General features: G+C 46.3%; 1 protein-coding gene across 1 annotated transcript in view; it reads right to left on the bottom strand.

The window, feature by feature from the left end:
- Positions 1-26,426, bottom strand: part of AGBL1 (AGBL carboxypeptidase 1) — an 874,683-nt gene that overhangs the window by 767,449 nt on the left and 80,808 nt on the right. The window contains exon 6 of the mRNA XM_068991508.1: positions 23,178-23,215. Coding sequence (XP_068847609.1) covers positions 23,178-23,215 — 38 coding nt within the window. The remainder of the gene's footprint in view (positions 1-23,177; positions 23,216-26,426) is intronic.

Here is a 26,426-nt window from a genome sequence, read left to right as displayed (position 1 = left end):
AAACTGACAAGCTGCACTTTAGCCTGTTTACATAAATGGCTTCCTCCTAAGATTTTCTTGGGGGAAAAAGTTCCTGTTCTGTATTTTTTTTTTAATTTCTGAAATGGATTGGATTATTTTAAGCTGATGGGAGGATGGAGTGGAGAGGGCAGAGAGGACTTCTGAGAACCTTTAATTTAACAGCTCATCCTCCGTCCCTGCTGGCTCAGAGGTAAAGAATCTGCCTGCCAATACAGGAGACGTGGGCTTGATCCCCTGAGTCAGGAGGATCCCCTGAAGGAGGGAATGGCACCCTACTCCAGTATTTGTGCCTGGAGAATCCCCAGAGAAGACTGAGGAGCCTGGCAGACTACAATCCATGGGGTCACAAAGAGTCAGACACAATTGAGCAACAGAGCGCCCCAACTCCCACTCCATCCAAAGGTGTACGTCCCGTCTCCATCAGCCCCTCCTGAGGCCTACGGCTGAGAGCCTTCTCTGGCCAGTTTCCCTGTGGCAAGCCCACCTCCTGGTCCCCACCTCCTGTTAACTCTCTTAAGCTTTACTATTTCTACCTACCTCTCCAGGTTTTATCCCCCTGAAGTCTTCTTTGTAGCTAATTCTCAGTCTAAAATGTGGTCTCACAGTCTTATTTTTGCTCCTCATTTTTTCATAGAAGTTCAAATGTTTTCTTTAGTATAGACCCCGATGATGTAGCAGATTTTTATACTCAGGAAAAAAAAACAAACAAAAAATAGAAAGTGAATATGCCAAGATATCCTTAGTACTTATGAGGGAGGACGATATTGATGATTCAATTTGCTGTGGATTTTTTAGCCTCAATTTACACTTCTCTGTAGCTTTTATTCTCCACGTCATCTACAATGAGCCTCAACAAGAGGGAAAAGATAGGTTACTCTTTGACAGGAAGTCCATAGACTATATGCCACGTCGTAAATGTTTGTGGGCAGGACAGGCAGTCCCCGGGTTGCCATAGCAACCAATGTACCTTTTCGGTCTTACCCCATCCCTTTCAAAAGTGAATTATCTACCTCGCCCTTGAAGGTATTTGAGATCATGATCATCTCTATAAAGATGTTTGTCTTTTAACAAGAAAGCTCAGAAACCTTTAAGACTCAAAACCTGGATTTCTCATGGGGAATTTCTGGGCCAGGACAGGCTGGTAGAGAAGTAAGTGCCTGACGAGCCAGATTATTATGCCTGCAAGCAGCCCAGCACTCTGCTACTGTTATTTGGCAAAACCAGAGGGGATTTCCATGGATGCTCTTTGTTCACCGTATCTGGGAATTTTATCACCACTTTAGGGAAAAGTGATGACTCGAAGCGGAGGAAAGGTGGGAACCTGCAGTAGAAGAATGAGTGCATGCTTTCACAGCCACAGCTCTAGGAATGAGACACACGGATTAGTGCAGAACTCGAAACTCACCTTAACCATCACTGTATACTCCTCACTGCCTTGTCGGGCAGACCCTTCAGCTTTCTTTATGGATTCTATGCACAAGGCCATGACCTCCACTGCTTTCTAACTTTGTGACCTTGAGCATGTTACTTGACAGCTCTCATCACTAAGACTTGAAAAAAAAAAAAGAAACAAACAAACCTAATAACAATCTCCTCCTTGAGAACTGTTGAGAAAATTAAATGAGGTAATATATATAAAGTAGATAGATCAATGCCTTGAATGTAATAAGCACTCAGTGTGCTAAATTGCTTCAGTCATGTCCTATTCTTTGGACTGTATCCCGCCAGGCTCCTCTGTCCATGGGATTCTCCAGGCAAGAATACTGGAGAGGGTTGCCATGCCTTCTTCCAGAGGATCTTCCTGACCCAGGGATCTGACCCAGGTCTCCTGTATTGCAGATGGGTTCTTTACCATCTGAGCCCACCAGGGAAGCACATAATCATGATAAGCATTATCTATTTAAAATCCCAACACTTTGCTCCACCTGAGGTGACGAGCTGACTCATTGGCAAAGACCCCAATGGTGGGAAAGAGTGAAGGCAGGAGGAGAAGGGGACATCAGAGGATGAGATGGTTGGATGGCATCACCAACTCAAAAGACATGAGTTTGAGCAAGCTCCAGGAGATGGTGAAGGGCAGGAAAGCCTGGCGTGCTGCAGTCTGTGGGGTCACAAAGAGTTGGACACAACTGAGCAACTGAACTACAACAACAATTTACTGTTTCAGCTGGCCCTCTGTAATCTTGGACAGCAAACTGCCAAATGCTCAGGACATGAACACATTCCTCCGGACAGCCTCATGCAAGAATAGGAGCACCAGGGTCACATAGCTGCTGATCTACATTTTGACTGTAACATGCAGCAGATGCATAACCTTGGGTAAGTTACTGAGCCACTCTGAACTACATTTCCACTATCTGCAAACATTAAATCAAGATAAAAAGGAAACAATGACCACATCAACCTTACATGTCCATTATAAAGAATGACTACATAGTGCAGCCCCTGGAACCAAGTATGTGTTCAATAAAAGCTCAAGAGGATGTGCTCAAACAAAAACCCTTTCCCCATATGGATTCCATTCAACCTTCACATACATTTCACCAGTGAGAATAGCCCAAGCAAAAGTATCAAAAGAAGTAAAATTGATAAACAGACTCCTTCAATCCCCATGTAATGTAATTGACTTCTCACCCCAAATGGCCATCCCTTTTACATAGCTGCCTTAGACACCCCCAAACACACGCTGAGGATCATCTCCCAGTGTTATCCCAGGACCCCCTACAGACAATGTCCTTAATGTAGACCTTCAGTTCAGTTCAGTCGCTCAGGCATGTCCGACTCTTTGCGACCCCATGAATCACAGCACGCCAGGCCTCCCTGTCCATCACCAACTCCCGGAGTTTACCCAAAGTCACGTCCATCGAGTCGGTGATGCCATCCAGCCATCTCATCCTCTGTCGTCCCCTTCTCCTCCTGCCCCCAGTCCCTCCCAGCATCAAAGTCTTTTCCAATGAGTCAACTCTTCACATGAGGTGGCCAAAGTACTGGAGCTTCAGCTTTAGCATCATTCCTTCCAAAGAAATTCCAGGACTGATCTCCTTCAGAATGGATTGCTTGGATCTCCTTGCAGTCCAAGGGACCCTCAAGAGTCTTCTCCAACACCACAGTTCAAAAGCATCAATTCTTCGGTGCTCAGCTTTCTTCACAGTCCAACTCTCACATCCATACATGACCACAGGAAAAACCATAGCCTTGACTAGACGGACCTTAGTCGGCAAAGTAATGTCTCTGCTTTTGAATATACTATCTAGGTTGGTCATAACTTTTCTTCCAAGGAGTGAGCGTCTTTTAATTTCATGGTGGCAACCACCATCTGCAGTGATTTTGGAGCCCACAAAAATAAAGTCTGACACTTTCCACTGTTTCCCCATCTATTTGCCATGAAGTGATGGGACCAGATGCCATGATCTTCGTTTTCTGAATGTTGAGCTTTAAGCCAACTTTTTTGCTCTCCTCTTTCACTTTCATCAAGAGGCTTTTTAGCTCCTCTTCACTTTCTGCCATAAGGGTGGTGTCATCTGCATATCTGAGGTTATTGATATTTCTTCCAGCAATCTTGATTCCAGCTTGTGATTCTTCCAGTCCAGCGTTTCTCATGATGTACTCTGCCTAGAAGTTAAATAAGCAGGGTGACAATATACAGCCTTGATGTACTCCTTTTCCTATTTGGAACCAGTCTGTTGTTGAGAAATACAGATTTCTCAAGAGGCAGGTCAGGTGGTCTGGTATTCCTATCTCTCTCATAATTTTCCATAGTTTATTGTGATCCACACAGTCAAAGGCTTTGGAACTATAAATAGTTCCGTCTCTGGCAAAATTTACCCCAGTTGGGTCCCATTACTAAAGCTTTTTTAGAAGACTGGTTAGTGCTCTGAGATCTTCTTGATTGATAATGGTTAACTGTTTAATAACTCATCCTTGCTTTTGGTATGCACATATATGAGTACGAATATATACCAGGATTCCAGGCCCCCATCATTCTTGAGAACAGAAATCATTTTCAACCGTACAGCATAGTAGGACATCATGCTCGCAAGAAATTCTTGCCCAGGAAGACTAAATAGCTTTATTAAACAGCTTGATTTCCTTTTGTTTCAGGAACTTCATGAAAATTCATACATATGAACTATTGGCAATTCAGCTAGCCCTTTTCAGGACAGTGGTCCTCTTCTCAGAAGAGAAGACCGCTCGCTGGGCTCATCAAACAAACCTTCCTTCCCAAGGTTTGCTTCCAAACCCTCTCATCCCTGGATCCCCCAGACCAGAGCAATTACATCACAAACACTGCCTGATCTCCATCAAGAACCCATAGGGAAAGATCCAGTTGGAGCCACAGAACCCACACTGTGTAATGTCTCACCCTAGATCTCCCCCTTTCGAGATATTACTACAACCCAAGATAGCAGTGACCTTAACCACAGCCAACAGAGGCTTTTAGCGGTCTTTTCATGGAGTCAATTTAGAAGATGTTTCTAGACAAAGCAGGCTTTTACCAAGACTTCTAAGTCCTGTACATGAACAAAAGCTGCCTCTTTGCCACTTTAACACCAGTTAAAGTTACTGAGCACTTACTGAATGTTTCCTATGTGCTCAGCATTGAGCACATAGGAGCTAATCAGCCTACAACCATCATCTCATTTGTCTCATGGAAATGCTTGAAGAGAAGCATTATTTGCCTCCTCTTACAAATGAAGACACAGAGGCTGAGAGAAGTTAAATAACTTATTTAAGTCCTGAGAGCTTGTAAATGGCATATGGAGAATTCAAATGGAATCCCCCATCTGCCTCCAAAGCTGACAACCCACACTGTTATCCCCAAAGCTCTGATGCTGGTTTGCAGAGATTACACTGTTTTGCATTCAGATAAAGACCCTTCATGGTTACCAGGAGAAGCAGCTTCCTGCAGAAGGTTTCTGAAAGACCAAAGGAGATAAAGTCAGCAGAACACCTGAGGTGCCTGAGGGGCGTGGCTATCCGCCAAATCTAACCTGGCTCAGCCCCTCCACCCAATCACCCTCCAGCATCTTCTCTGCTACCTCCCAGGCCCCTAAATTGTGATGAGAATTGATTTTTTTTTTTCAAACTGGAATATAATTGCTTTGGGCTTCCCAGGTGGCACAAGTGGTAGAGAACCTGCCTGCAATGCAGAAGGCATTAGAGATGGGGGTTCCATCCCTGGGTTGGGAAGATCCCCTAGAGGAGGGCATGGCAACCCACTCTAGTATTCTTGCCTGGAGAATCCCATGGACAGAGGAGCTTGTCAGGCTGCAGTTCATAGGGTCACAAAGAGTCAGACACGACCGCAGCAACTTAGCACACACACACACATAATTGCTTTACAACACTGTGTTAGTTTATGCTGTACAACAATGTGAATCAGCTACAGGTATGCATATATCCTCTCCCTCTTGAACCTCCCTCCTGCGCCCCCATCCCACCCACTAAGGTCATCACAGAGCATGAAGCTGAGCTCCCTGTCCTATACAGCAGCTTCCCACTAGTCATCTGTTTTAAACACAGGAATATACAGATGTCAGCGCTACTCTCTCAGTTTACCCCACTCTCTCCCCCCACTCCCCATGCCCCCATGCCCACATGCCTGTTCTCTGTGTCTGCATCTTTATTCCTGCCCTGGAAAAAGGCTCATCAGTACCATTTTTCTAGATTCCCTATGTGTGTGTTAATATATGATGTTTGTTTCTCTCTCTCTGACATACTTCAGAGAGCTGATTTTTTTTCTTTTACTAATTTTATTTAATTTTTTTTAATAGGAAACTCCAGAAGGTTTGTGCACTCACTGTGCTAAGTCGCTTCAGTCCGTCTCTATGCGACGCTATGGACTGTAGCCCCCCAGGCTCCTCTGTCCATGGGATTCTCCGGGCAAGAATTCTGCAGCACGTTGTCACTGCCTTCCTCCAGGGGATCTTCCCGACCAAGGTATGGAACCTGGGTCTCCAGCATTGCAGGCAGATTCTTTACCACATGAGCCACCAGGGAAGCCCAAGAAGGTTTAAGGAGCCAAACAAACAGCCGATGGTTCTTGGGAGTCACTGCAGGGGATGTTCAAGAGCCGTCCTGCTGCCTAGCAGGGATGCCCGGAGGCCAGCCCCTATGTCAGGCCCAGGAGGTGAGTGTAGGGCTTCTGAGGAGAGGAAGAGTCAGCTTTCAGCCTCCGCTGGCAGCTGCATAGACGCTCCTCACAAAGGAGAAGCTATGATACATGTATTGAAACATAACTAATCTCAATGCCAGCAGTAATGGAAATTATACTCCATTATCTTTAGCTCAAATAAGAATAATGATATTGAATTAGCTTGCAGGTATTTTCTTTTTATCTTTGTAAAATAGATACATTTCAGTAAACCTGGCTATAAAGTAAATTTGGATTTTAAGCAAATCTTGTTTTGCCATTGACTGCCTTTTGAAAATTAAAGATGCTTTTCCTAAGCTCCAGTAAGAATGGCTGAAAAGGGTAAAAAACATCCTTCACAGTATTGTTTTAAATCTAGACTCACTGACTGTTGGTTAGGTTGTTATGTTTGTTTTTATCACCAACTCCTAATGCCTTTCTGATACATTCCCAAGCTGGAGAACTTTCTCCACTCTTGAGAAAGCCTCAGAAGTTATATCTGCCTCTTCCTGCACACACCCAGTGCTTCCTCTGGTCCATCAAGCGTGCCACGTCCAAGTGTTACAGTGCACTGCTACAGAGGACAGGACCACTAGTAAGGACATACTCCAGACCCTAAACTGCCCCACCACTTCCCTGAACTCCATATGATGAAGCCATCTCATCTTGTACTTTATCAATTCTCAGGCATTTTTTTTTCACACTTTAAGCCGTTCCAAATTTAAGGTGCTTCTAACCAATGATGGTATTTCAATGGCAACTGGCAGCATTCTTTTTCTCTCAGTGGCATGTACAAATGGTGCTTCTTATAATCAACGACATCTTTGATTTGAGGAAGCAGGATTAATTTTTCAGTATCTAGTTTGAAAATTTTCTAAAAGAAGCTGGTTCCCAGCAAGCAGTGATCACTTGAGGGCTTTGATGCAAATAATCGGAGACAACTTGTCCCGAAAGCCAGACCTTGCTGGGATGAGGCAGGCAGTAAATCATCAGCTAAAACCACACTCCTACCCCTAAACCCCAGACACCACTCCTCATTCACTCAACAAACACTGCTAACAACTACTGCGTGCCAGTATATGCCAGACACCACCGCAGGCCTTGGTGATATCACAGCAGGAAATGAGATGGACCAAGTCTCTGTTCTAAGGGGTTTCTATTCTGTGGGGGTACTGGGGGAGACTCCGAGATTCCAATGGGCAAGAGCTGTGCTGTGCTTACTCACTCAGTCGTGTTTGACCCTTTGTGACCCCCTGGACTGTAGCCCGCCAGGCTCCTCTGTCCATGGGATTCTCCAGCCAAGGATACTGGAGTGGGTTGCCATGCCCTCCTCCAGGGGATCTTCCCAACCCAGGGATTAAACTCAGGTCTCCCACATTGCAGGTGGATTCTTTACTGTCTGAGCCACCAGGGAAACCCGAGAATTCTAGAGTGGGTAAGCGTATCCCTTCTCCAGGGGATCTTCCTCAGCCAGGAATCAAGTCAGGGTCTCCTGCATTGCATACAGATTCTTTACCAGCTGAGTACTAGCAGGGAAGCCCTCAGATGGGCATAAGTAGGCATACGCAGACACAAATTAGGTAAATTCAGATAATGACAGTGAAAATTACACAATGAGGAACTTCCCTGGATGGTCCAGTTGCTAAGACTCCCCACTCCTAATGCAGGAGGTCTGGGTTCAGTCCCTGCTCAGGGAACTAGATCCCACAAGCTGCAATTAAGAGTTCACGTGCCCCAAAGAATATTGAAGATCCTGCATGCTGCAACTAAGACTCAGCATAGTCAAAAAAATTAAAATTAAAAAAATAATAATAAAATAATGATTCTAGAGGGACTGGGTAGGGTAGCTATTTTAGATCGGGGGTCGGGGCAGCTCTTTGAGGGGGACATTAGCACTGAGACCGGAATGTAGGAAGGAGTCAGGATGCAGACATCCAAGAACAGAAAATTCTAGCAATCTTGAGATCAGAGCAAGTGGCTAAGCCCAAATTTGGTGAGTGCAAATAACAAAAAGCCTAGAAGCTAAAGGCAGGTGAACAAAGTGAGGAGAGGGCAGTCGGAGATGACTGAAAAGGAGGGTGGGTGTCAGAAGGCAGGGGCCCCACCACTTGACATTCCTCACAGAAGGTTGTGCAAGATCAGGTCCGGGGAGGACGGATATGTCAGGTAGATTTTCTCACTCTCCTTTCTATTATTTGTTTTTGACGTCTCTGCAAGAAAGCCCTTAGGAATGAACATCTTTGTTCAGACCTAGAATTTCCCAGGAGTTTTCCTATCCATCCAGAGTTTTCTTCTGAATTTGGATTCTTGTTACCTGCTAAGTCCTAAGACAAGCCACTATCTCTTCTGGGTCGTTGTTAGTAACCTTCCTCCTAGTTTCATTTTGCCGTTTCCATGTTCAGCTCATCAGAAGCTGACACTTAAAGAAGAAAGCCAGGATAATACCTGGAAAGAGAAACACAGAGCACCCGCCTTTCTCTGTCAATGGATGCAGGAGACACCTGTCTGCCATGGCCTTGCCAGCTTCCAACCAGAGTAAAAAGCAGCACTGTGGATGGCAAGAAAACAAATCTGCACAGTGGTGCAAAGGTCACATGCAAATTGGGTCACACAGCGTCTGCCTCCATGCCTCCAGCATGCACAGAAGACAGCAGCTAAGAGCTGAGTCTCCCTGCTCCTGGCGTGCCACCCTTCGGCCTGACGACACCCAATAGCACAACTCTGTAAAATCCCACAGCATGCCTGAGCCTCCTGCTTCCTCGTTTAAACTCTACCCTATTGCCTGTAAACTACAGATGTGAGAATTGGGCCATAAGGAAGGCTGAGCACGGAAGAATTGATGCTTTTGAACTGTGGTCCTGGAGAAGACTCTTGAGAGTCCCTTGGACTGCAAGCAGATCACATCAGTCCACCCTAAAAGTAATCAACCCTGAATGTTCATTGGAAGGACTGATGCTGAAGCTGAAGCTGCGGGACTCTGGCCACCTGATGAGAACAGCTGACTCATTGGAAAAGACCCTGATGCTGGGAAATATTGAGGGTAGGAGGAGAAGGGGACGACAGAGGATGAGATGGCTGGATGGCATCACCGACTCAATGGACATGAGTTTGAGCAAACTCCAGGAGATGGTGAAGGACAGAGGAGCCTGGCGTGCCACAGTCCCTGGGGTCACAAAGAGTCGGACATGACTGAGCGACTGAACAGCTATCATCTAACACCTGCGATCCTTCCAGTCCCCTCTCCTGCTGCCTGGAAGGTGCCAGCAGCAGCCTTCTCCCTGGCCCCCATGCTTCCTTCTCCACGCCAGTGCTCAGCACATCTTACTAAAATGCACACTCAGATGCTCTCATCCTCTGCCAGAACAATGCAACAGCTCAGGGAAATCCGGAAGGTCTGTGGATGCCAACAGGGTCCAGATGTTCTCCGGGTCCCCTTGAATGGATAGGAGAGGTTGCCAGGCTGTGCGTCCCTAGAATTCGGGGGGGTGTGTTAGTCCTTCAGTCGTGCCCAACTCTTTGCAACCCCATGGACTGGAGCCCACCTGGATACTCTGTCCACGGGGTTCTCCAGGCAAGAATACCGGAGTGGGTTACCATTCCCTTCTCCAGGGGATCTTCCCAACCCACGGATCAAACCCGGGTCTCCCGCATTACAGGCAGACTCTTTACTGTTTGAGCTACCTGGGAAGCCCCAGAATTAAGGGGAGGGGCTGAGAAAGAGGCTGAGTGGGGCCTCTGACCCCCACTCCACCAGGGCAGCTCCGCTCTCAGCTGCTTACATGCAATAGTTCTGTATTTCATTTCTACTAAGATTTGTTTTTTGATGTGGACCATCTTTAAAGTCTTTGTTGAATTTGTGATGATGTTACTTCTACTTTGTTTTTTGTTCTTTCTTGTTTTTGTTTTTGTTTTGGCACCGGCGCATGTGGGATCTTAGCTCACTGACCAGGGATCAAACCTGCACCCCCTGCACTGGAGGGCAAAGTCTTAACCATTGGACCACCAGGGAAGTCCCTAAAACAGTTTTATTTCTTCAAAAGGTTTGAACTCCTCTGGGAGTAAAACAGAGGGATAGATTTCAGTCCCAGTGTACTGAGGGCACATCACACAGTCTTAGGCAAATCAGCAATCCTCTTTCAACCTCAATGCTTTGTCTATAGAACAGTTTTCCAGCCTCCACTATTGATATTTGGGTCCAGAGAAGACCATGATGCTGGGAAAGATTGAAGGCAGAAGGAGAAGAGGGAGACAGAGAATGAGATGGTTGGATGGCATCAACAATTCAATGGACATGAACCTGGGCAAACTCTGGGAGATAGTGAGACCTGGCATGCTGCAGTCCCTGGGGTCCCAAACAGTTGGGCATGACTTGGCGACTGAACAACATTATGTCTTAGGAAAGGGTGGGGGAAAGCTGCCCTGTGCATTGCAGGATATTTGGTAGCATCCCAATCTCTACTCACGTGAAGCCAGGAACACCCCCACTCCCTGCAGATGAAACAACTAAAAATGTCTCCAGACCTTAGTATTAATAAATGTTCCCTTGGGACAAATCACTCACGTTGAAAGCTGCTGCCCTAGAAGACTTAAATATTTACCTGTCTTGCAGGACTACGGTAAGCATTAAATGAGATAATACATGAAGAAGTGCTTGGCAAACTGCTCTTATTAGATGTCTGTAGGAAGCAGCTGACTTACAACCTGACAAACGCAAATAATTGTACACTCAATCCTGAATGTGATGAGAAAGATACCGCGCACCTTCAGAGCCCTGAGATGTTTATCTTTTTGTCTATCTCTTTAAATCTTTGTGATACTTTATCTCTGTCAATCCATAGCCAGTCATTCATTATGTCAGGGTGACACGAATTCTAAAATCCAGAATATTTAGAGCTCAGCAATCCTGGATGTTAACCCCTGCTTCCCCGGAATGAAAATAAAGTACATTTAAGGGCATGTGGACCAACTCAGAAGGCCAGTTCTTCTGTGTTCATCTATCTACTTACTTCTTTTATTGAAAAAAAAAATCTTACAGAAGGAAGACAGTAAAAACAACACTGTATCATTCAACACTCAGGTAGACACTGGGAGACAGGAAGACATTGCAACAGGAGTTATGCTCATGTATGACCCATTTCTGAAACTCAGTATTCCTCAGGTGGAACTGATCATAAAGTGAGAGCTGGTCTTTAGAGACAGACTAAGGTCTAGCCCTATGCTCCCACGATGAGCACATCAACCTGCTTGTTGTTGTTACTGGTTAGTTGCTAAGTCGTGTTTGACTCTTTGCAACCCCGTGGGCTGTAGCCTGTCAGGTTCCTCTGTCCGTGGGATGCTCTAGACAAGAATACTGGAGTGGGTTGCCACGCCCTGCTCCAGGGCAGCTTCCCAATCCAGGGATTAAACCAGGGTTCCCTGCATTGCAGGCAGATTCTTTACCACTGAGCCAGCAGGGAAGCCCCATCACCTTGTTGACATCTTACTAATTATCCTTGGGGGATATCATCTTCCCTGCTTTACCAGTGGGGAAACTGCAACACAGAATCTTGGCAGAACCCACCCAGTGTGGCCACGATTTGAGCTCAGTCTGTTGAGAGCCAGCACTGAGACCATCGTGCAAACACTCTTCTCCATCATGTTTCGTCCTTCTAGCGAGTAAGAGGTCTGAGCTTTCAGCAAACACAGGCTACCTGCACACATGACCCTGAGCCTCCCTGAACACATTTGCACTGTTGTCAAAGCAACATCATGGCTCAAATTTACAGTCAGATAATCAGGCCAGAGGGAAAGCACTAGAGAGAAAACCAGGTCTTTAATGCTAGAGAAAAGGATCATCTGAAAACACAGCCAGTCTCCTTCTTGGGTGTGAGAACCAGAAGGGTTGCAGTCTTATTAAAACAATATATTCTGCAGACAACCGTTTTATGTCAAGCAGAGAAAATACAGGACCATAGTCCACAGTTCTGTTATACCCCCATGTGGGTGCCTGGAACACCCAGGCCACCTCGGGAAGGTGGTTTACCATCCTGCCCATACTAACAGGGCTCCCAGGTGAGGCTAGAAGTAAAGAGTCCTCCTGCCAATGCAGGAGATGAGAGAAGAGGGTTCAATCCCTAGACCAGGAAGATCCCCCTTTAAGAGGGCATGGAAACACACTCTAGAATTCTTTCTTGGAGAATCCAATGCACAGAGGAGCCTGGTGGGCTACAGTCCATGGGGCCACGATAGTCAGACACGACTGAAGCGACTTAGCACACACCATACTAACATTCTAATTTCCAATGAAAGCTGACCCTCCTCACTTAATTAGGTTAAGTTTAATTGCTTCATTAGTCCTCTTAGTCCCAACAGCCTCAAAAGTTACTTGACTAGGGCTAAGGGTGAAGATAACAATTTTGCATCTCTCGGCCAAACTGGAGGAGCTCTTCCTTAGGACCAGCACACAGTAAAAACGAGTGTAGTTTTCCAACCCTCCTAAAGGATGCATCTGTCCAACTTTAAATTATAATCTCTGACAATTTACTGAGTTCTGAAAGTGCCTCATGAGAATATTTACTTCGGAGGTTCACAAGCTTCATTCCTTCAAACCCTAAGGAGCGTCCGTGGAAGCTTCTCAGTGTCAATCAAACGGGCCAGGGAAAGGAGGGGTGACAAGGGCGAGGCCGGGCTGTGATTCGCTGGGATCTCCCACGTCTGCTCCTGTTTCATCTGCTTTAGATGTGTCTTCTCAGAAGAGGGCTTCCCAGGTGGTGCAATGGTGAAGAATCCGTCTGCCAATGCAGGAGACGCAGGAGACGTGAGTTTGATCCCTGGGTCGGGAAGCCCCCAGGGAGAAGGGCATGGCTACCCACTCCAGTATTCTTGCCTAGAGCATCCCACGGACAGAGGAGCCTGGCGGGCTGCAGTCCACAGGGTCGCAAGGAGTCAGACATGACTGAGCACACAGCAGGCACGCTCCTCAAAGACTTCCCTTAAAAAAACATTGTTTCTTCTACTAAAGCACTCTCAAACCACTCAATCTGTTTCTGGAAAATGAAACTGAGTCAAATACAATGACAAAGAGCTGATTAAAGGTCATCTGCCCATCAGCCCAGTCCAGGCTTCCTTGGCTCCATGTGGAAGGCAGGACTCATCCTTGAAATGGGAAGAGTTTCTGCTCTGAAGGTAGGCACAACTGAGGTCAAATCTTAGTTCCCCACTCACTACTTATGGGATCTTGGGGGGAATCATTAACTTCTCCAAAGGACAACTTCCTCATACGTAAACTGGAAATATAAAATATGCGACAAGGGCCAGTGCTCTGTGAATAATAGTTACCATCATTATTCATTGAAGGTACTCTAACAATAATTCCCTTCCCACTGCCCACCTTCCTGCCCCCTTCCTCGAAGGCTGGCAGTGAACAGCTCGTGAAACATATCGTCAAATGGGATGTGGGATGCCTGTGAACCACGGGAAGGCAGGTGGACATCTTCCTTAAGTGAGTAAGATAAGGGAAATACAGGTTATCACGGGGGTTCAAGGGAGGTGGGGAAAGTAACTTGCAGAATTTGCTGCCCTTGATCAGAGGCACCCCTCAAAAGAGCTGCCGGAGATGCCAGATGCCCCCGCCCGCAGTACGTCTCTCTCAATCACGCTGACCTCACCTCGAGAGCAACAAATTCCCGCAGCTTTTTCAACCCCAGGTTCTGCTCACCCTGCCTTATTTCTCCCAGCTCCCCTTAAATGATGGCTGAGCAAATGCCTCCGAGACCATCTTCAGCTAATTTCCTTCAAGACATGCAAGCTGCTAACGCTGGGAAGCACAGATAGTGTGCAATAGCAAATATGGCCAAAATTAGATTAAAATAACCTCCTGATAAACAAATTACTCTCTGAAAATAAATATTGGACGAGCGCGACCGAGATAACTAAAAGAACAGCACCACCACATGGCAGGAAGAGGAACTACAGGAGCTGCCTTTTGTGGCCAGCGCCGATCAGCTAGCTCCCCCAACTAGGGGGGAAATTTTCCCCAAACTAGGGAAAGAAAATTACTCAAAAAAAAAAAAGCCAAGGGGTAAAAAAAATACCGGTTGAATGCGGCACGACGTAATAGAGGTATGGAAGCCCTCCCGGTCTCGTCCTCTTCTCCTCTCGCTCATGCATCGTTCACCAGCCTCAGCAGATTCTGGCCTCTAGTGCAGCCACGTGTACGTGTCGGGCACCTCTCACTGGGGCCCCTTCAGATGCTTGTATGGGATGGACCAGGGACTTTCTCAACTAAATGCCACACGCGACCACCAAAAAAACGAAGAAAAACTCCTAATACGTAGCATTTAACTTCCTTTCAGCTTTTGATTTTATCTTCGAGCTAAAAAAAACCTACCCTCTTTGGTATCTATCCTTGGTGTGCACAGGACTTAGGTTTCAGGGGTCTACAGCAGATAAGCTCTGCAGTCCACAAGCTGTGTGCATTACTTAAGCTCTCCAGGCCTCAGTTTCTATACCTGTGAAATGGGTATGAGGAGACCGCCTTGCTAGGCGACATGTATATACATAGTTGATGCCACTCAAGCCAGTCAATGAATGGCAGATGTCTGTGTTATCACATCCATCCCACTCTGTGCTGGCTGTAGCCTGCTAGTCCAGATCCACGCAAAGTCCGTCAACAGCCAGCCATCCCAGTGTGACAAGCGCAAAAACCTATCCATATTATCTGAAGTCCATTTCCGGATCATCACAGAAATGACACGGCTCGCGTCTGCAGCAGTTACGGTGGCAGAGAGCACATCCGGTCTGTAATCACACCTCAGTGCAATCCTTTCCAGGGATAGGAACTGGGCTGGTCTCTTCATTAAGGTGTATTGAAAGCAGGTATATGAGGCTTAAGTCAGGAAATAAGGATTCTTCCTCAGTTAACACTGTGTTACAGCAGCGGACCCCAACCTTTTCGGCATCAGGGTCTGGTTTCAGGGGTGGGGTGGATGGTTTCCGGATGATTCAAGGGCATTACACTTATTGTGAATCTTATTTCTGGTATTATTACGTCAGCTCCACCTCAGATCTTCAAGTGTTAGGTCCCAGAGGTTGGGGACCCCTGTGCTAGAGTTTCTCTGGGCACAGCTCAGTGAGAGGTGTGGGGCTATAGTAGGGACCCCGGCCCCCATGGAGGCATACCCTGCAGGAAAAACGCATGCATACATACACAGAAATACAGACACACATCAGTTCAGTTCAGTTCAGCTCAGTCGCTCAGTCGTGTCCGACTCTTTGCGACCCCATGAATCGCAGCACGCCAGGCCTCTCTGTCCACACATACTCACATGCAAAAATACAGGAATCTTTGATTGCAGGAGAGTTGGTTCTCAGAAGTATGCATGCATGTGTGGCTTCAGTCGTGTCTGACTCTTTTCAACCCCATGGACCCTAGCCCACCGGGCTCCACTGTCCATGGGATTGTCCAGGCAGGAATACTGGAATGGGCTGCCATGCCCTCCTCCAGGGGACCTTTGCACCCCAGGGATCGAACCCGAGTCTGTTGCATCTCCTGCACTGGCAGGTGGGGTCTCTACCACTGGCACCACCTGGGGAACCTGAAAATGAGGAGGGGGTGAATAAAACCAATAGTTTTGGGGGGAATCTAGACAACAGATTGTATTATAATCACCCGATTCATTAAGAGACTGGATCGTATTCCAACCACTAAAAAGAAATAATTATGTGAAGTGACAGACATGCAAATTATTGCTCTAGTGGCCACCGTAATATACAGAGGTAGCAAACCAACACTCATTACATGTACACAATGTTAAGTGTCAAACACATTTCAATTTTAGAAAAGATTGATAGTATCCTAGATTCTCAGGGAGCCCTATATTTTCATGAATGCGTCTCAGAGGCCACCTTAAGGCAAGAATCACTGGGAAATGGACAGAGAGTGCTCTCAGCTCTCTACTCAAAAAAAAAAAAAAAAAAAAGATTGAACAGCACTGCACTAAGCAACCCAGAAAGTCTTTTCCAGCTCTAATGGTCTGACTCCATGGCCCTCACCTGGAAACTAAAGGGAAAACACTCCTTAGGTAGAACCCAGGGGTACCTGGCTTGTCCAGAAAGCCCAGGAAGCCAGGAGGACAGATTCCAGGCCCCGTGGTGACCCAGACTGTACCTGTGTACCCCAAGAAGGCTATACTGCCCCACGGCTACTGGTGTGCGTCAGAAGTTCAAAGGAATTGGCGTGCCTACCATCCTAAAACACTGATGCCCTACTGAGAACTAAGAGCTCCTAGAATTCCCACAAAAGCCTCAGTCGGGACATTTCTTACATGGCTAGTTCTTTGACATTTTGCCACAGAGCATCTCTCTGACCATCACGGCCTCGGGTCCCTGCACAGCTGATTGACAGGCCACAGGAGAGGACCGCTGAGAGCCTGAGAGGCAGCAAGAGGCCCCTCCCCTAGCAACCGGATGCACTGACCCCGGTCCCTGCCGGACAGGCTTCCCTAGGGAGACCACAGAGAACCCCTCTTCCTGCCCAGCTTGCCCCAACTGCCCTGCATTCGCCTTCCCTCCACTAACTCACTTTCCCGTTTCAAGCACCCTCCCCACTGTCCCAACTTATGCAAACTCCCAGACTCCTCTAAATGAAAACTCTGAAGCTGGAGAGTGGTCTGAAGTAGACCCATCACCCTCTTTTCAAGACATAGGGCCTGGAACCTCCCTGGTGGTCCAGTGGTTAAAACTCCCTGCTTCTACTGCAGAGGGCATGGGTTCGATCCCCGGTCAGGGAACTAAGATCCTGCATGCTACATGGCCCATTAAGAATTTTAAAATAAATAAACAAGATGTACGGCCTGAGCCAGAAAGTGCTTCAAGTGTTTCCTTGTTGTGAGAATGTGACCTTTAAAGCTGGGCAGCAAGGTGACTGCCAAGGCATCACATGAAGATTCACCACTGGAGCCGGTACAGATCAGAAGGAATCCCACAGCGCATGCTCATTCCAAGCATCCCTGTCGGGGCCTGCACTTCTCCGAACTCCATTTATACCTAATGCTCATGGAAGGATGTCAGGGAACATACTACCTGGAAGCTTCCCTGGTGACTCAGTGGTAAAGAATCTGGCTGTCAATCCAGGAGACTCGGGTTCGATCCCTGGGTTTTGGAAGATCCCCTCAAGAAGGAAACAGCAGCCCACTCCAGTATTCTGGAAAATCCCATGGACAGAGGGATCCTACTGCCCATGGGGTCACAAAAGAATCAGACATGACTGAGCGCACACACACACACACACACACACACACACACACACGGACATAGAGAACAGAGCAGCTGCCAAAGAGGAGAGAAGATGAGAGAGGCCTGGAGCGGGAGTCGGGTTAGGAGACGCAAACTATGTTGGATGAACAACAAGGTCCTACTGTTTAGCACAGGGAACTATATTCAGTATTCTGAGATAAACCAGAATGGAAAATAATATAAAAAAAGAATATACATAAGTGAGACACCTTGCCGTACAGCAGCAAGTAACACATTGTAAGCCAACTATACTTCAATAAATTAATAAAAATTTTAAAAGGGATAGGGCAAAGGACCATGCATTGTTTTGATTTACTGGAGGAAAATAATTGCCTGCCATCGAAGCCTTATTTCTTAATTAAACCTTTATTAAGTTTTGGGGATAAAAAGCTAAATGTTTTTGCATAGGATAAAGCATAACAGGGTAACACTTTCACCAAGGAAGATGTAGCATTTGCACGTGTGTGGGTAGAAAGAGAGAAGCTGATAGAATAAAGGCAAGGACTCTGGATTAGATCATCCATGTACACACGAAAAGAACCCTTGAATGAGCAATGACCTTAATTATTAGGATTCTAAATTTCAGAAGTTATTGGGGAAAATGCCTAGAACTTCCAAGTTTATTTTGCCTGCTGTTGCTTAGAAAGAGAAAGAGATGAGAGCTGTCTTTTGGTTCATTTCTCTCTGCCTACCATCTACCCACCCTTCTTTGGCTGCTCATGCAGAAGCTACTTGATGGAAAAAAGAGCTGAAATAAAATAATGAAACTGTCCTAATGCAGACTGGTGTTCTCTGCCTTTCTTTGTTACAGTGGGTGGCTCCAAGGCTCCCAGATCCCCGAGCCCTACTCTGTTATTGGTGGGGGTTACCTCCTGTCACCTACTACTGATAAGACTTTTTGACCTCAGATTCCCAAGCCCACCCGTGTTCACTGTCTGCAAGGTAGTAGACATGTCCTTCGGGCTCTATTTTGACTGGGAATATTCTCTGTTTGTGACACAATTATGTTGTTGTTGTTGTTGTTGTTCAGTCGCTAAGTCCTATTTGACTCTGTGACCCACATGGTTGCAAAGGAGGATTCTTTATCACTGAGCCGCTAGGGAAGCCCCATGATGAAATTATAGGGATATAGTAAGAGGGACAACTTTTATACTGATAGGTATAAGTATGAAGGCCAGAATAAACCACAAGCTAAAAAGAGTGTGCTTTCAAGAGATAAATGTTCATGGAAATATTCCAGATATCAGTGTCACACGGTGAGGATTTGAATTTTAGACCTTAATTAGCTTCCTGCATTTAGGGTCAGTGGAAACAATCTCATCTGGGATCCAAATTGACATTCCGTGTCAAATCTTAACTATGCAAGAAGGCATTTGAAGACAAGAGCAGAATTCCATGACAACCATCTCCCTTGCAGTACCCTAGCCAGCACACACATTCAGACCTCACATGCCACAACATACCACTTAGGCCGGCAGAAGAAAGATGGCAACTTCTCCTGCCCAAATCCATGAAAGACCTTGCTACTGAAACACAGCGCTCTTGAACCTCCCTACATTGTTGGTGGGAATGTAAACTGGAGCAGCCACAGTGGAAAGCAGTATGGAGGCTTCTCAGAAGCTAAAAATAGAACTGCCATATGACCTACCAATCCAACGCCTAGGTGTATATCTGAAAATAACAAACAAAACGAATTCTAAAAGGGACATACATCCCAATGTTCCTAGCAGCACTACGAGTTATTGCTACGATATGGAAGAAACCTAACTGTCTATCAACAGATAAATGGGTAAAGATGAGTAGGGTGTGCACATATGATGGAATACTATGCAGCCATGAAAAAGGAATGACATTTTGCTATTTGCCACGTCATCTATAGACTTAGGGGGCATTATGCTAAGTGAAGAAGTCAGAGAAAGACAAATGCTATATGATATCACTTATGGGGAATCAAAAAATACAGCGAACCAGTGAATATAGCAACAAAGAAGCAGATTCACAGATAGAAGAAACCAGCATTTAACAGCGGGGAGAGGGAAGTGGATAGGCGCAACACAGGGGTACAGGATGAAGAGGTAAAAACTATTAGGTATGAAATAAGCTACAAGGATATACTGTACAACACAGGGAATATAGCCAATATTTTATAATAATTATAAATGGAATATAACCTCTAAAAATTGTGAATCACTACATTGTAACCTATAATCTGTATAATATTGTACACCAACTATACTTCTATTAAAAAAAAAAGATGAAAACACAGTCCTCTTTTCTGCTGAGCTCAACTATGATCTCAGAATCCTTCTACCCACACATGGGAGTTGGCACTTGTAGTCGAACTTTCTGCCCTCCTTGTGCTAAGATTCTCTAAAGCTCTAGAACATGCTCCCTCCCAAGTAAGTTCTGCATGTTCATAACGACTTTCTGCCGTTCGTATTCCTACATCATTCGAATCCACAGGAATGATGCCAGCGCTGGGGAATTTAAGATCAATAATGGAAGGCCTTCCCTGGTGGTAAAGAATCTGCCTGCCAATGCAGAAAATGCAGAGTTTGATTCCTGGGTCAGGAAGATTCCCTGGCGAAGGGAATGGCAACCCACTCTAGTATTCTCGCCTGGGAAATCCCATGGACAGAGGGGCCTGGCGGGCTACAGTCCACGGGGTCACAAAGAGTTGGACATGCCTGAGCAACTAAATAGCAACCCTGAAAGACAAAATAAGCACATCCATGAAATACTGATAAAGGTATTTAGGAGAGACCATGCTCCTAAAGGAGCTCCAGCTCCTGCATAGTCATGTACACACCAGTGAGTCTCGCAGGGAGGCAGTTTTGACATGCTAGGGGATATCACCATTGTGTAAAGACAGTTTTGTTCATTACAACTGGGAGTGCTCCTGGCATCTGGTGAGTTGAGGCCAGGGATGCTGCCAAAGATTCTGAAATACACAGGAGAAGCCTCAAGAACTCAGAATTATCCAATTCAAAATGCCAAGAGTGTCAAGGCTGAAAAACCTTGGTAAAGAGTAAGGTTGATTAATGGCAGCAAGAACTTTAGAGAAGTTCTCATCCAACTGTGATAGGATGGACGTAAGATTCAGACAAAATGTATGTGGACAGCTCAAAAGAATTAGCAAATAGCCCTATACATCCTTCTAATGGGGCCAAAAAAAAAAAAAAAACCTGTTTTATGTGTAGAAGAGGGCAGGCTATCACTTCCCTTATAGTTAAATAGACATTAGAACTAAGATCATTGGTTCTATGCATGGGTTGTTGGATTCAGTAAAAGAGGGTCGTAGAGGATGGTATTCCCATTTTTATACATGTAAATATCAGAATTCATTCACTCATTTCAACATGTGGTACACAAATACTTGGGGCCTCCCAGGTGGCTCAGTGGTAAAGAATTCACCAGCCAATGGAGGAGATGGAGGAGACATGGGTTGTGAAGATCCATGGGTCAGGAAGATCCCCTGGAGGAGAGCATGGCAACCCACTCCAGTATTCTTGCCTGGACAGAAGATCCTGGTGGGCTACAGTCCATGAGGTGGCAAAGAGTCTGACATGACTGAGCAACTGAGCACATACACACACACACAATATTTATTTATTTTAGCCTTTATGTTGTGCTGATGCAAGTGAAACAACATCCAGCGAAGATCACCCTTGCCATACAAAGCTTGCGATCAGCTGGGAGAGGCGGGCAAACAGCAAATTCAATGCAGTGCAATCGATGCTGAGTTGAGAGAGCCTATGTGTGCGTAGAGGAGGGGCATCTATCCAGCCTGGTCTTGGTAGTTAGGGAAAATGTTTTCAGAGGGACTGATGGCTGAGCTGAGCTCTGGAGAGAGAGAGTAGACATTAGAAACTCCTAAAACTGAGCCCCTAGGACAGCCCACTCCATTTGCTAAGCTCGACTAGTGTGTTGAAACCCAGTTAATCTCCAAATTTGTATCAGTCAGTATTTGCACTGATACAGCGGCAGATTTTATTTTCTTGGGCTTCAGAATCAACTGCAGACTGACTGTGACTGCAGCCGTGAAATCAAGAGACACTTGCTCCTTGGAAGAAAAGCTATGACAAATCTAGACAGCATATTAAAAAGTAGAGACATCACTTTGCCAACAAAGGTCTGTATAGTCAAAGCTATGATTTTTCCAGTAATCATGTACAGATGTGAGAGGTGGACCATAAAGAAGGCTGAGTGCTGAAAAACTGAGGCTTTCAAATTGTGCTGGAAAAGACTCTTGAGAGACCCTTGGACTGTAAGAAGATCGAACCAGTCCATCCTCAAGGAAATCAGTCCTGAATTTCATTGGAAGGACTGATGCTGAGGTTGACGCTGCAGTACTTTGGCCATCTGATGCGAAGAGTCTATTCAGTGGAAAAGACCCTGATGCTGGGAGAGATTAGAGCAGGAGGAGAAGGGGGCGACAGAGGATGAGATGATTGGATGGCATCGCTGACTCAATGGACGTGAGTTTGAGCAAACTCCAGGAGATGACAGAGGAGCCTGGCGTGCTGCAGCCCCTGGGGTCACAAAGAGTCGGACACGCCTGAGTGACTGAACAACAACATAATAACAAAAACAATGAAAAGCAAGTCAAAGAAACATATTCCAATATGGAGACAGAATTGGCTTCTTCTCTGCAATATCCCCATAGCCTGCAGGTAACACTTTCTCATCCCCTCCCGCCTGGAGGGCTGTCTAACCGCTCACTCTTCACTCCCTCAGCTGCTCTAACCACCTCCCCTCTCCCTTCAGGTCAGGCACCTGTGGATAGACCTGAACACTGTATCAAGTTCCAATAAACCAAATGAATCCAAGATTCAACGCCTTTTTCAGTCTACAAAGGGAAGCATTATGTGATAAGACTCTTTCTCTGCACTTGGAGCTGAGACAGATGTGTGGTGGGCGGGGGCGGGGAGGTGATTTTTATTTATTTATTTATAGGTTTTATTAAAACTCACCTATTACCCACAGGCCTCGGGCTCCCTACAGAGAAACAACTATCACAATTGAAGCAGTTGGTTTCCAAGGTACCAAATTAAAATAGATGAAGAGGTAAGGGGGAGGGGGAGTGCAAACATTAAGCTGAGACTTCTTCCCTCCCAAGCGCAGGGTGCCTTCTACCATATCGCTCACATGAAACTGACTCCCAGTGTAATTAGACCAGGGCTACGAGGCAAAAAAAAAAGAAAGAAAAATTTCAAATTATTCAGATCCCCAGAGCTATGCTTTTGCAATCACTCAAGTAACTGAGAAAGGAGCCAACTTTTTAATATAAATTTGTTATCAGTATCTGTACTGGCCAAGCTATTACAACACCCCATCTGCCTAAGAATACGGTCACAAGCTAAGTCGTGAATCAAAGGAAAGAGTCAGGCTTCCCACTCGCTCTCATAAACTTTTCATACATAGGACAATCCGACTGGAAACTGCAGTTTATTCCAACAGTTCTTAAAGGCTGCTGGTCCCATTAGGAGCTGGAGAGTTCCTCGGGTCTGTGGTAGGCACTGTGTCCCCATTAGAGTGGCTTGTGCCGGCAGTATTATGTACGGGCACATCCACGTCCATCTCTCTTTGCAGCCCCGAGCTTGGAACTGCCATAGTACCCTCCCTCTCGCCCCAAAGAGCCAGGAATGGCTCAACTGCCTTCCAGGTCGAAAATGAGCCGTGCAGACAGAGGCATCTTTCACTGAACTCAGAGGGGAAAGAAAGCACATGTTCCAAAAGAGGCACCTACTGGATTTCAGCAATGCTGCCAGAACTTCAGCGGCTGTCCTGGGGAAAGAGAAAGAAGAGTGGTCAGATCAGGGCTCCGTGGTCTTTCTGTCAGCCCAGGGATCCCACAGCCGGCCTGCTCATTGCTGCCACCTAACTGCCCCATTAGTAACCAGGTAGCAGGCATTCCACAGATTCTACTGCTGGCCATTAAAGGGCCAGGAATGTAGAAATCGTGCTGAGTGAAGCGTCTGTCTTGCAAATGGGTCTCAAGAGGCCCTTCTGCTGCTGGGAGTCTCTCTCCCTCCCCTCCTACCACCTTCCTCACACTTCGCTCCTTTCAACCAGAGCTCTCATAGGCCCTTGATTTATACCTGGAAACCCTGGGGACTCTATGGAACGAGTTGGGAGGGGGTGAGCCTTGGAGGCCGGGTGAATACAACAGTTCACTGCAAACTTCTTGAAATACTTAGGGCCCAGGGGACACACTGGAAAACATCCACACATTGGAAAATGAAACTGGTTCCTTAGGGTAGAAAATGGCTATATTGCATTTTTCTTCCAAATTCATTGTTTCCTTCCATAAAGGAATTTGACAGCCTTTGTAACAGCAAGAGGAGGAACAGAGGATGAAAATGCCTCTGGCCCAAGGCTGAGTGACTTCCGTCTGCTCCCTGTGCCTGGGAAGGTCACACGAAGACCCACTCATATGGCAGAGGGAAACTTCGTGGCACTGGGGACTCTGTGGTGTGATTCTGGGAGGGAGAGTGGGTTTGCTTTAAGAAAAAGAAAGTGTTCTGCACAGCCCTACTAACTTATCCTTAAAGCCTACTCAACAGTAATGCTCTCAAATTGTGAGGCTGGAAAAGACACTTGAGAGTCCCTTGGACAGCAAGGAGATCAAACTAGTCAATCCTAAAGGAAATTAAGCCTGAATAACCATTGGAAGGACTGATGCTGAAGCTAAAGCTCTAATTCTTTGGCCACCTGATGCAAAAAGCCAACTCACTGCAAAAGACCCTGATGCTGGGAAAGATTGAGGGCAGGAGGAGAAGGGCATGACAGAGGGTGAGATGGTTGGATGGCATTGCCAACTCAGTGGACATGAGTTTGAGCGAACCCCAGGAGACAGTGAAAGACAGGAGAGCCTAGGATGCTATGGTCCATGGGGCCACAAAGAGTCGGACACAACTTAACAAGTGAACAACAACAAAAAAACCCAGTGATATGTTCCCAGCACCCTTCTGAGAACTGGGGGAACAGGCCAAAGGAAATATATCACTATTCCAAGATTTCATAGACATGGGAGCAGAACTGACACCCCAAATCCAGAAATCTCTCTTTCCATCTTTGCTTCCTACACATCCATTGGTCTTCCGAGCTTATCTTGCACTTGTTTTGCTCTGTTCTCTGCATAGTTGATAAAGAACAATTCTCTTTGCAATATATTATGTATTATTTCCCTGGTGACTCAGATGGTAAAGAATCTACCTGCAATGCAGGAGACCCAGATTCAATCCCTGGGTCAGGAAGATCCCCTAGAGAAGGGAATGGCTACCCACTTCAGTATTCTTGCCTGGAGAATTTCATGGACAGAAGCTACAGTCTGTGTGGTCACAAAGAGTCACACATGACCGAGCAACTAACACTTTCACACTTGAGCAATAGAGCCGACAGTGAAAAATAATAATAACAAAGGAATGAACAAAAGTAAACTAAACTAAAATAGAAATTAGGTGCTTGAAACATGATTGCTCCCCATAACCTATGAGAGAATCCTGTAAAGCAGTGGTCTGATGCCCAAAGGTACAAATTCATGGTTGGGATGACCCCAGCCCAGTGAGACCCACCCAGCTTCAAGACACTTGTAAAGAAAGCAAGGCTAGTTTTCACCAACGGACTACGTCATTTCTCCTTCCTAACCACAGTTTCCTTGAATCAACTTGCAGCTTCCTCAGTCACCCTCTTTTTAACTCTACATAGTGGTGTTGCAGGAAGGGGAACACCTTCTTATCCAACATTTGGAAACGAACTGTCCAAGGAGACACATGTACTGACAAAACAAAAGGCATTATTGGGAAGGGGCACCCGGTGGAGAGCAGGGGACCCAGGGAACTGCTCTGCCATAAGGCTTGCTGTCTCGGGATTTATGGTGATGGGATTAGTTTCTAGGCTGTCTCTGGCCAATCATCTCACTTAACTCATATCCAGTCTGCCTCAGGGTCCTTCCTGGTGGTGTGTGCATCTCTCAGGCAAGATGTATTCTGTCTAGAAAGATTCTGAGATGTCGGCAGGGCACATGGACTGGCATCTCCGCCCTCCTTCCAGCCCCTCCCAAAGTCTCCTGGTTACTTTTTGGCATAATGAACTGTGTTCGCTATCAGGACCTCTTATTTCAAGATAACTCATGCAAGTGCCTGGCCAAGGCGGGCAGTGTCAGCTAATGGCTCCCTAACCTTAGGGATTCTAAAAAGAGGCACTTTGTAGGCATTGCTGAGATCCCAAGCCAGTGTGGAAACTCTATGAGCCACAGTACAGAAGGCCTGGCTTGGGCTGAGACAAAATGAAAGTCAGTATTTTGGGGTTCAAAAGAAGAGTAGCCACATTGAGTTCATCAAAGGGGGTTAGCAGAGAAGAAGGGAACTGTCGAAACAGGAAAGGAAACAATGGGGGCGTCCCAAGCAAAAAGTCTAGCCTAGTCTTAGACCTGGAGAAGGCAATGGCACCCCACTCCAGTACTCTTGCCTGGAAAATCCTATGGACAGAGGAGCCTGGTAGGCTGCAGTCCATGGGGCCACTGAGGGTCGGACATGACTGAGTGACTTCACTTTCACTTTTCACTTTCATGCATTGGAGAAGGAAATGGCAACCCACTCCAGTGTTCTTGCCTGGAGAATCCCAGGGACAGGGGAGCCTGGTGGGCTGCCGTCTATGGGGCCGCACAAAGTTGGACACAACTGAAGTAACTTAGCAGCAGTAGCAGCAGCAGTCTTAGATCATGACCAGGTCTTGGGGCAACTCTGCATTTCTGATTTGCATGGCATGTTTGTTTGGGGGATCGCCTATCGGGTACTGCTCCATTGAAAAGTGAAAGTGTTAGTTGCTCAGTCATGTTCAACTCTTTGTGACTCCCACAGACTGTAGCCTGCCAGACTCCTCTGTCCATGGGATTCTCCAGGCAAGAATACTGGAGTGGTTGCCATTTCCTTCTTAGGGGATCTTCCTGATCCAGCGATTGAACCCGGGTCTCCTGCATTGCAGGCAGATTCTT

Source organism: Capricornis sumatraensis, chromosome 19 (assembly GCF_032405125.1).
Source record: "Capricornis sumatraensis isolate serow.1 chromosome 19, serow.2, whole genome shotgun sequence".
Taxonomy (NCBI): domain Eukaryota; kingdom Metazoa; phylum Chordata; class Mammalia; order Artiodactyla; family Bovidae; genus Capricornis; species Capricornis sumatraensis.
Note: the sequence above shows the minus strand (reverse complement) of the source record. Positions and strands in the feature narration are given on the sequence as shown.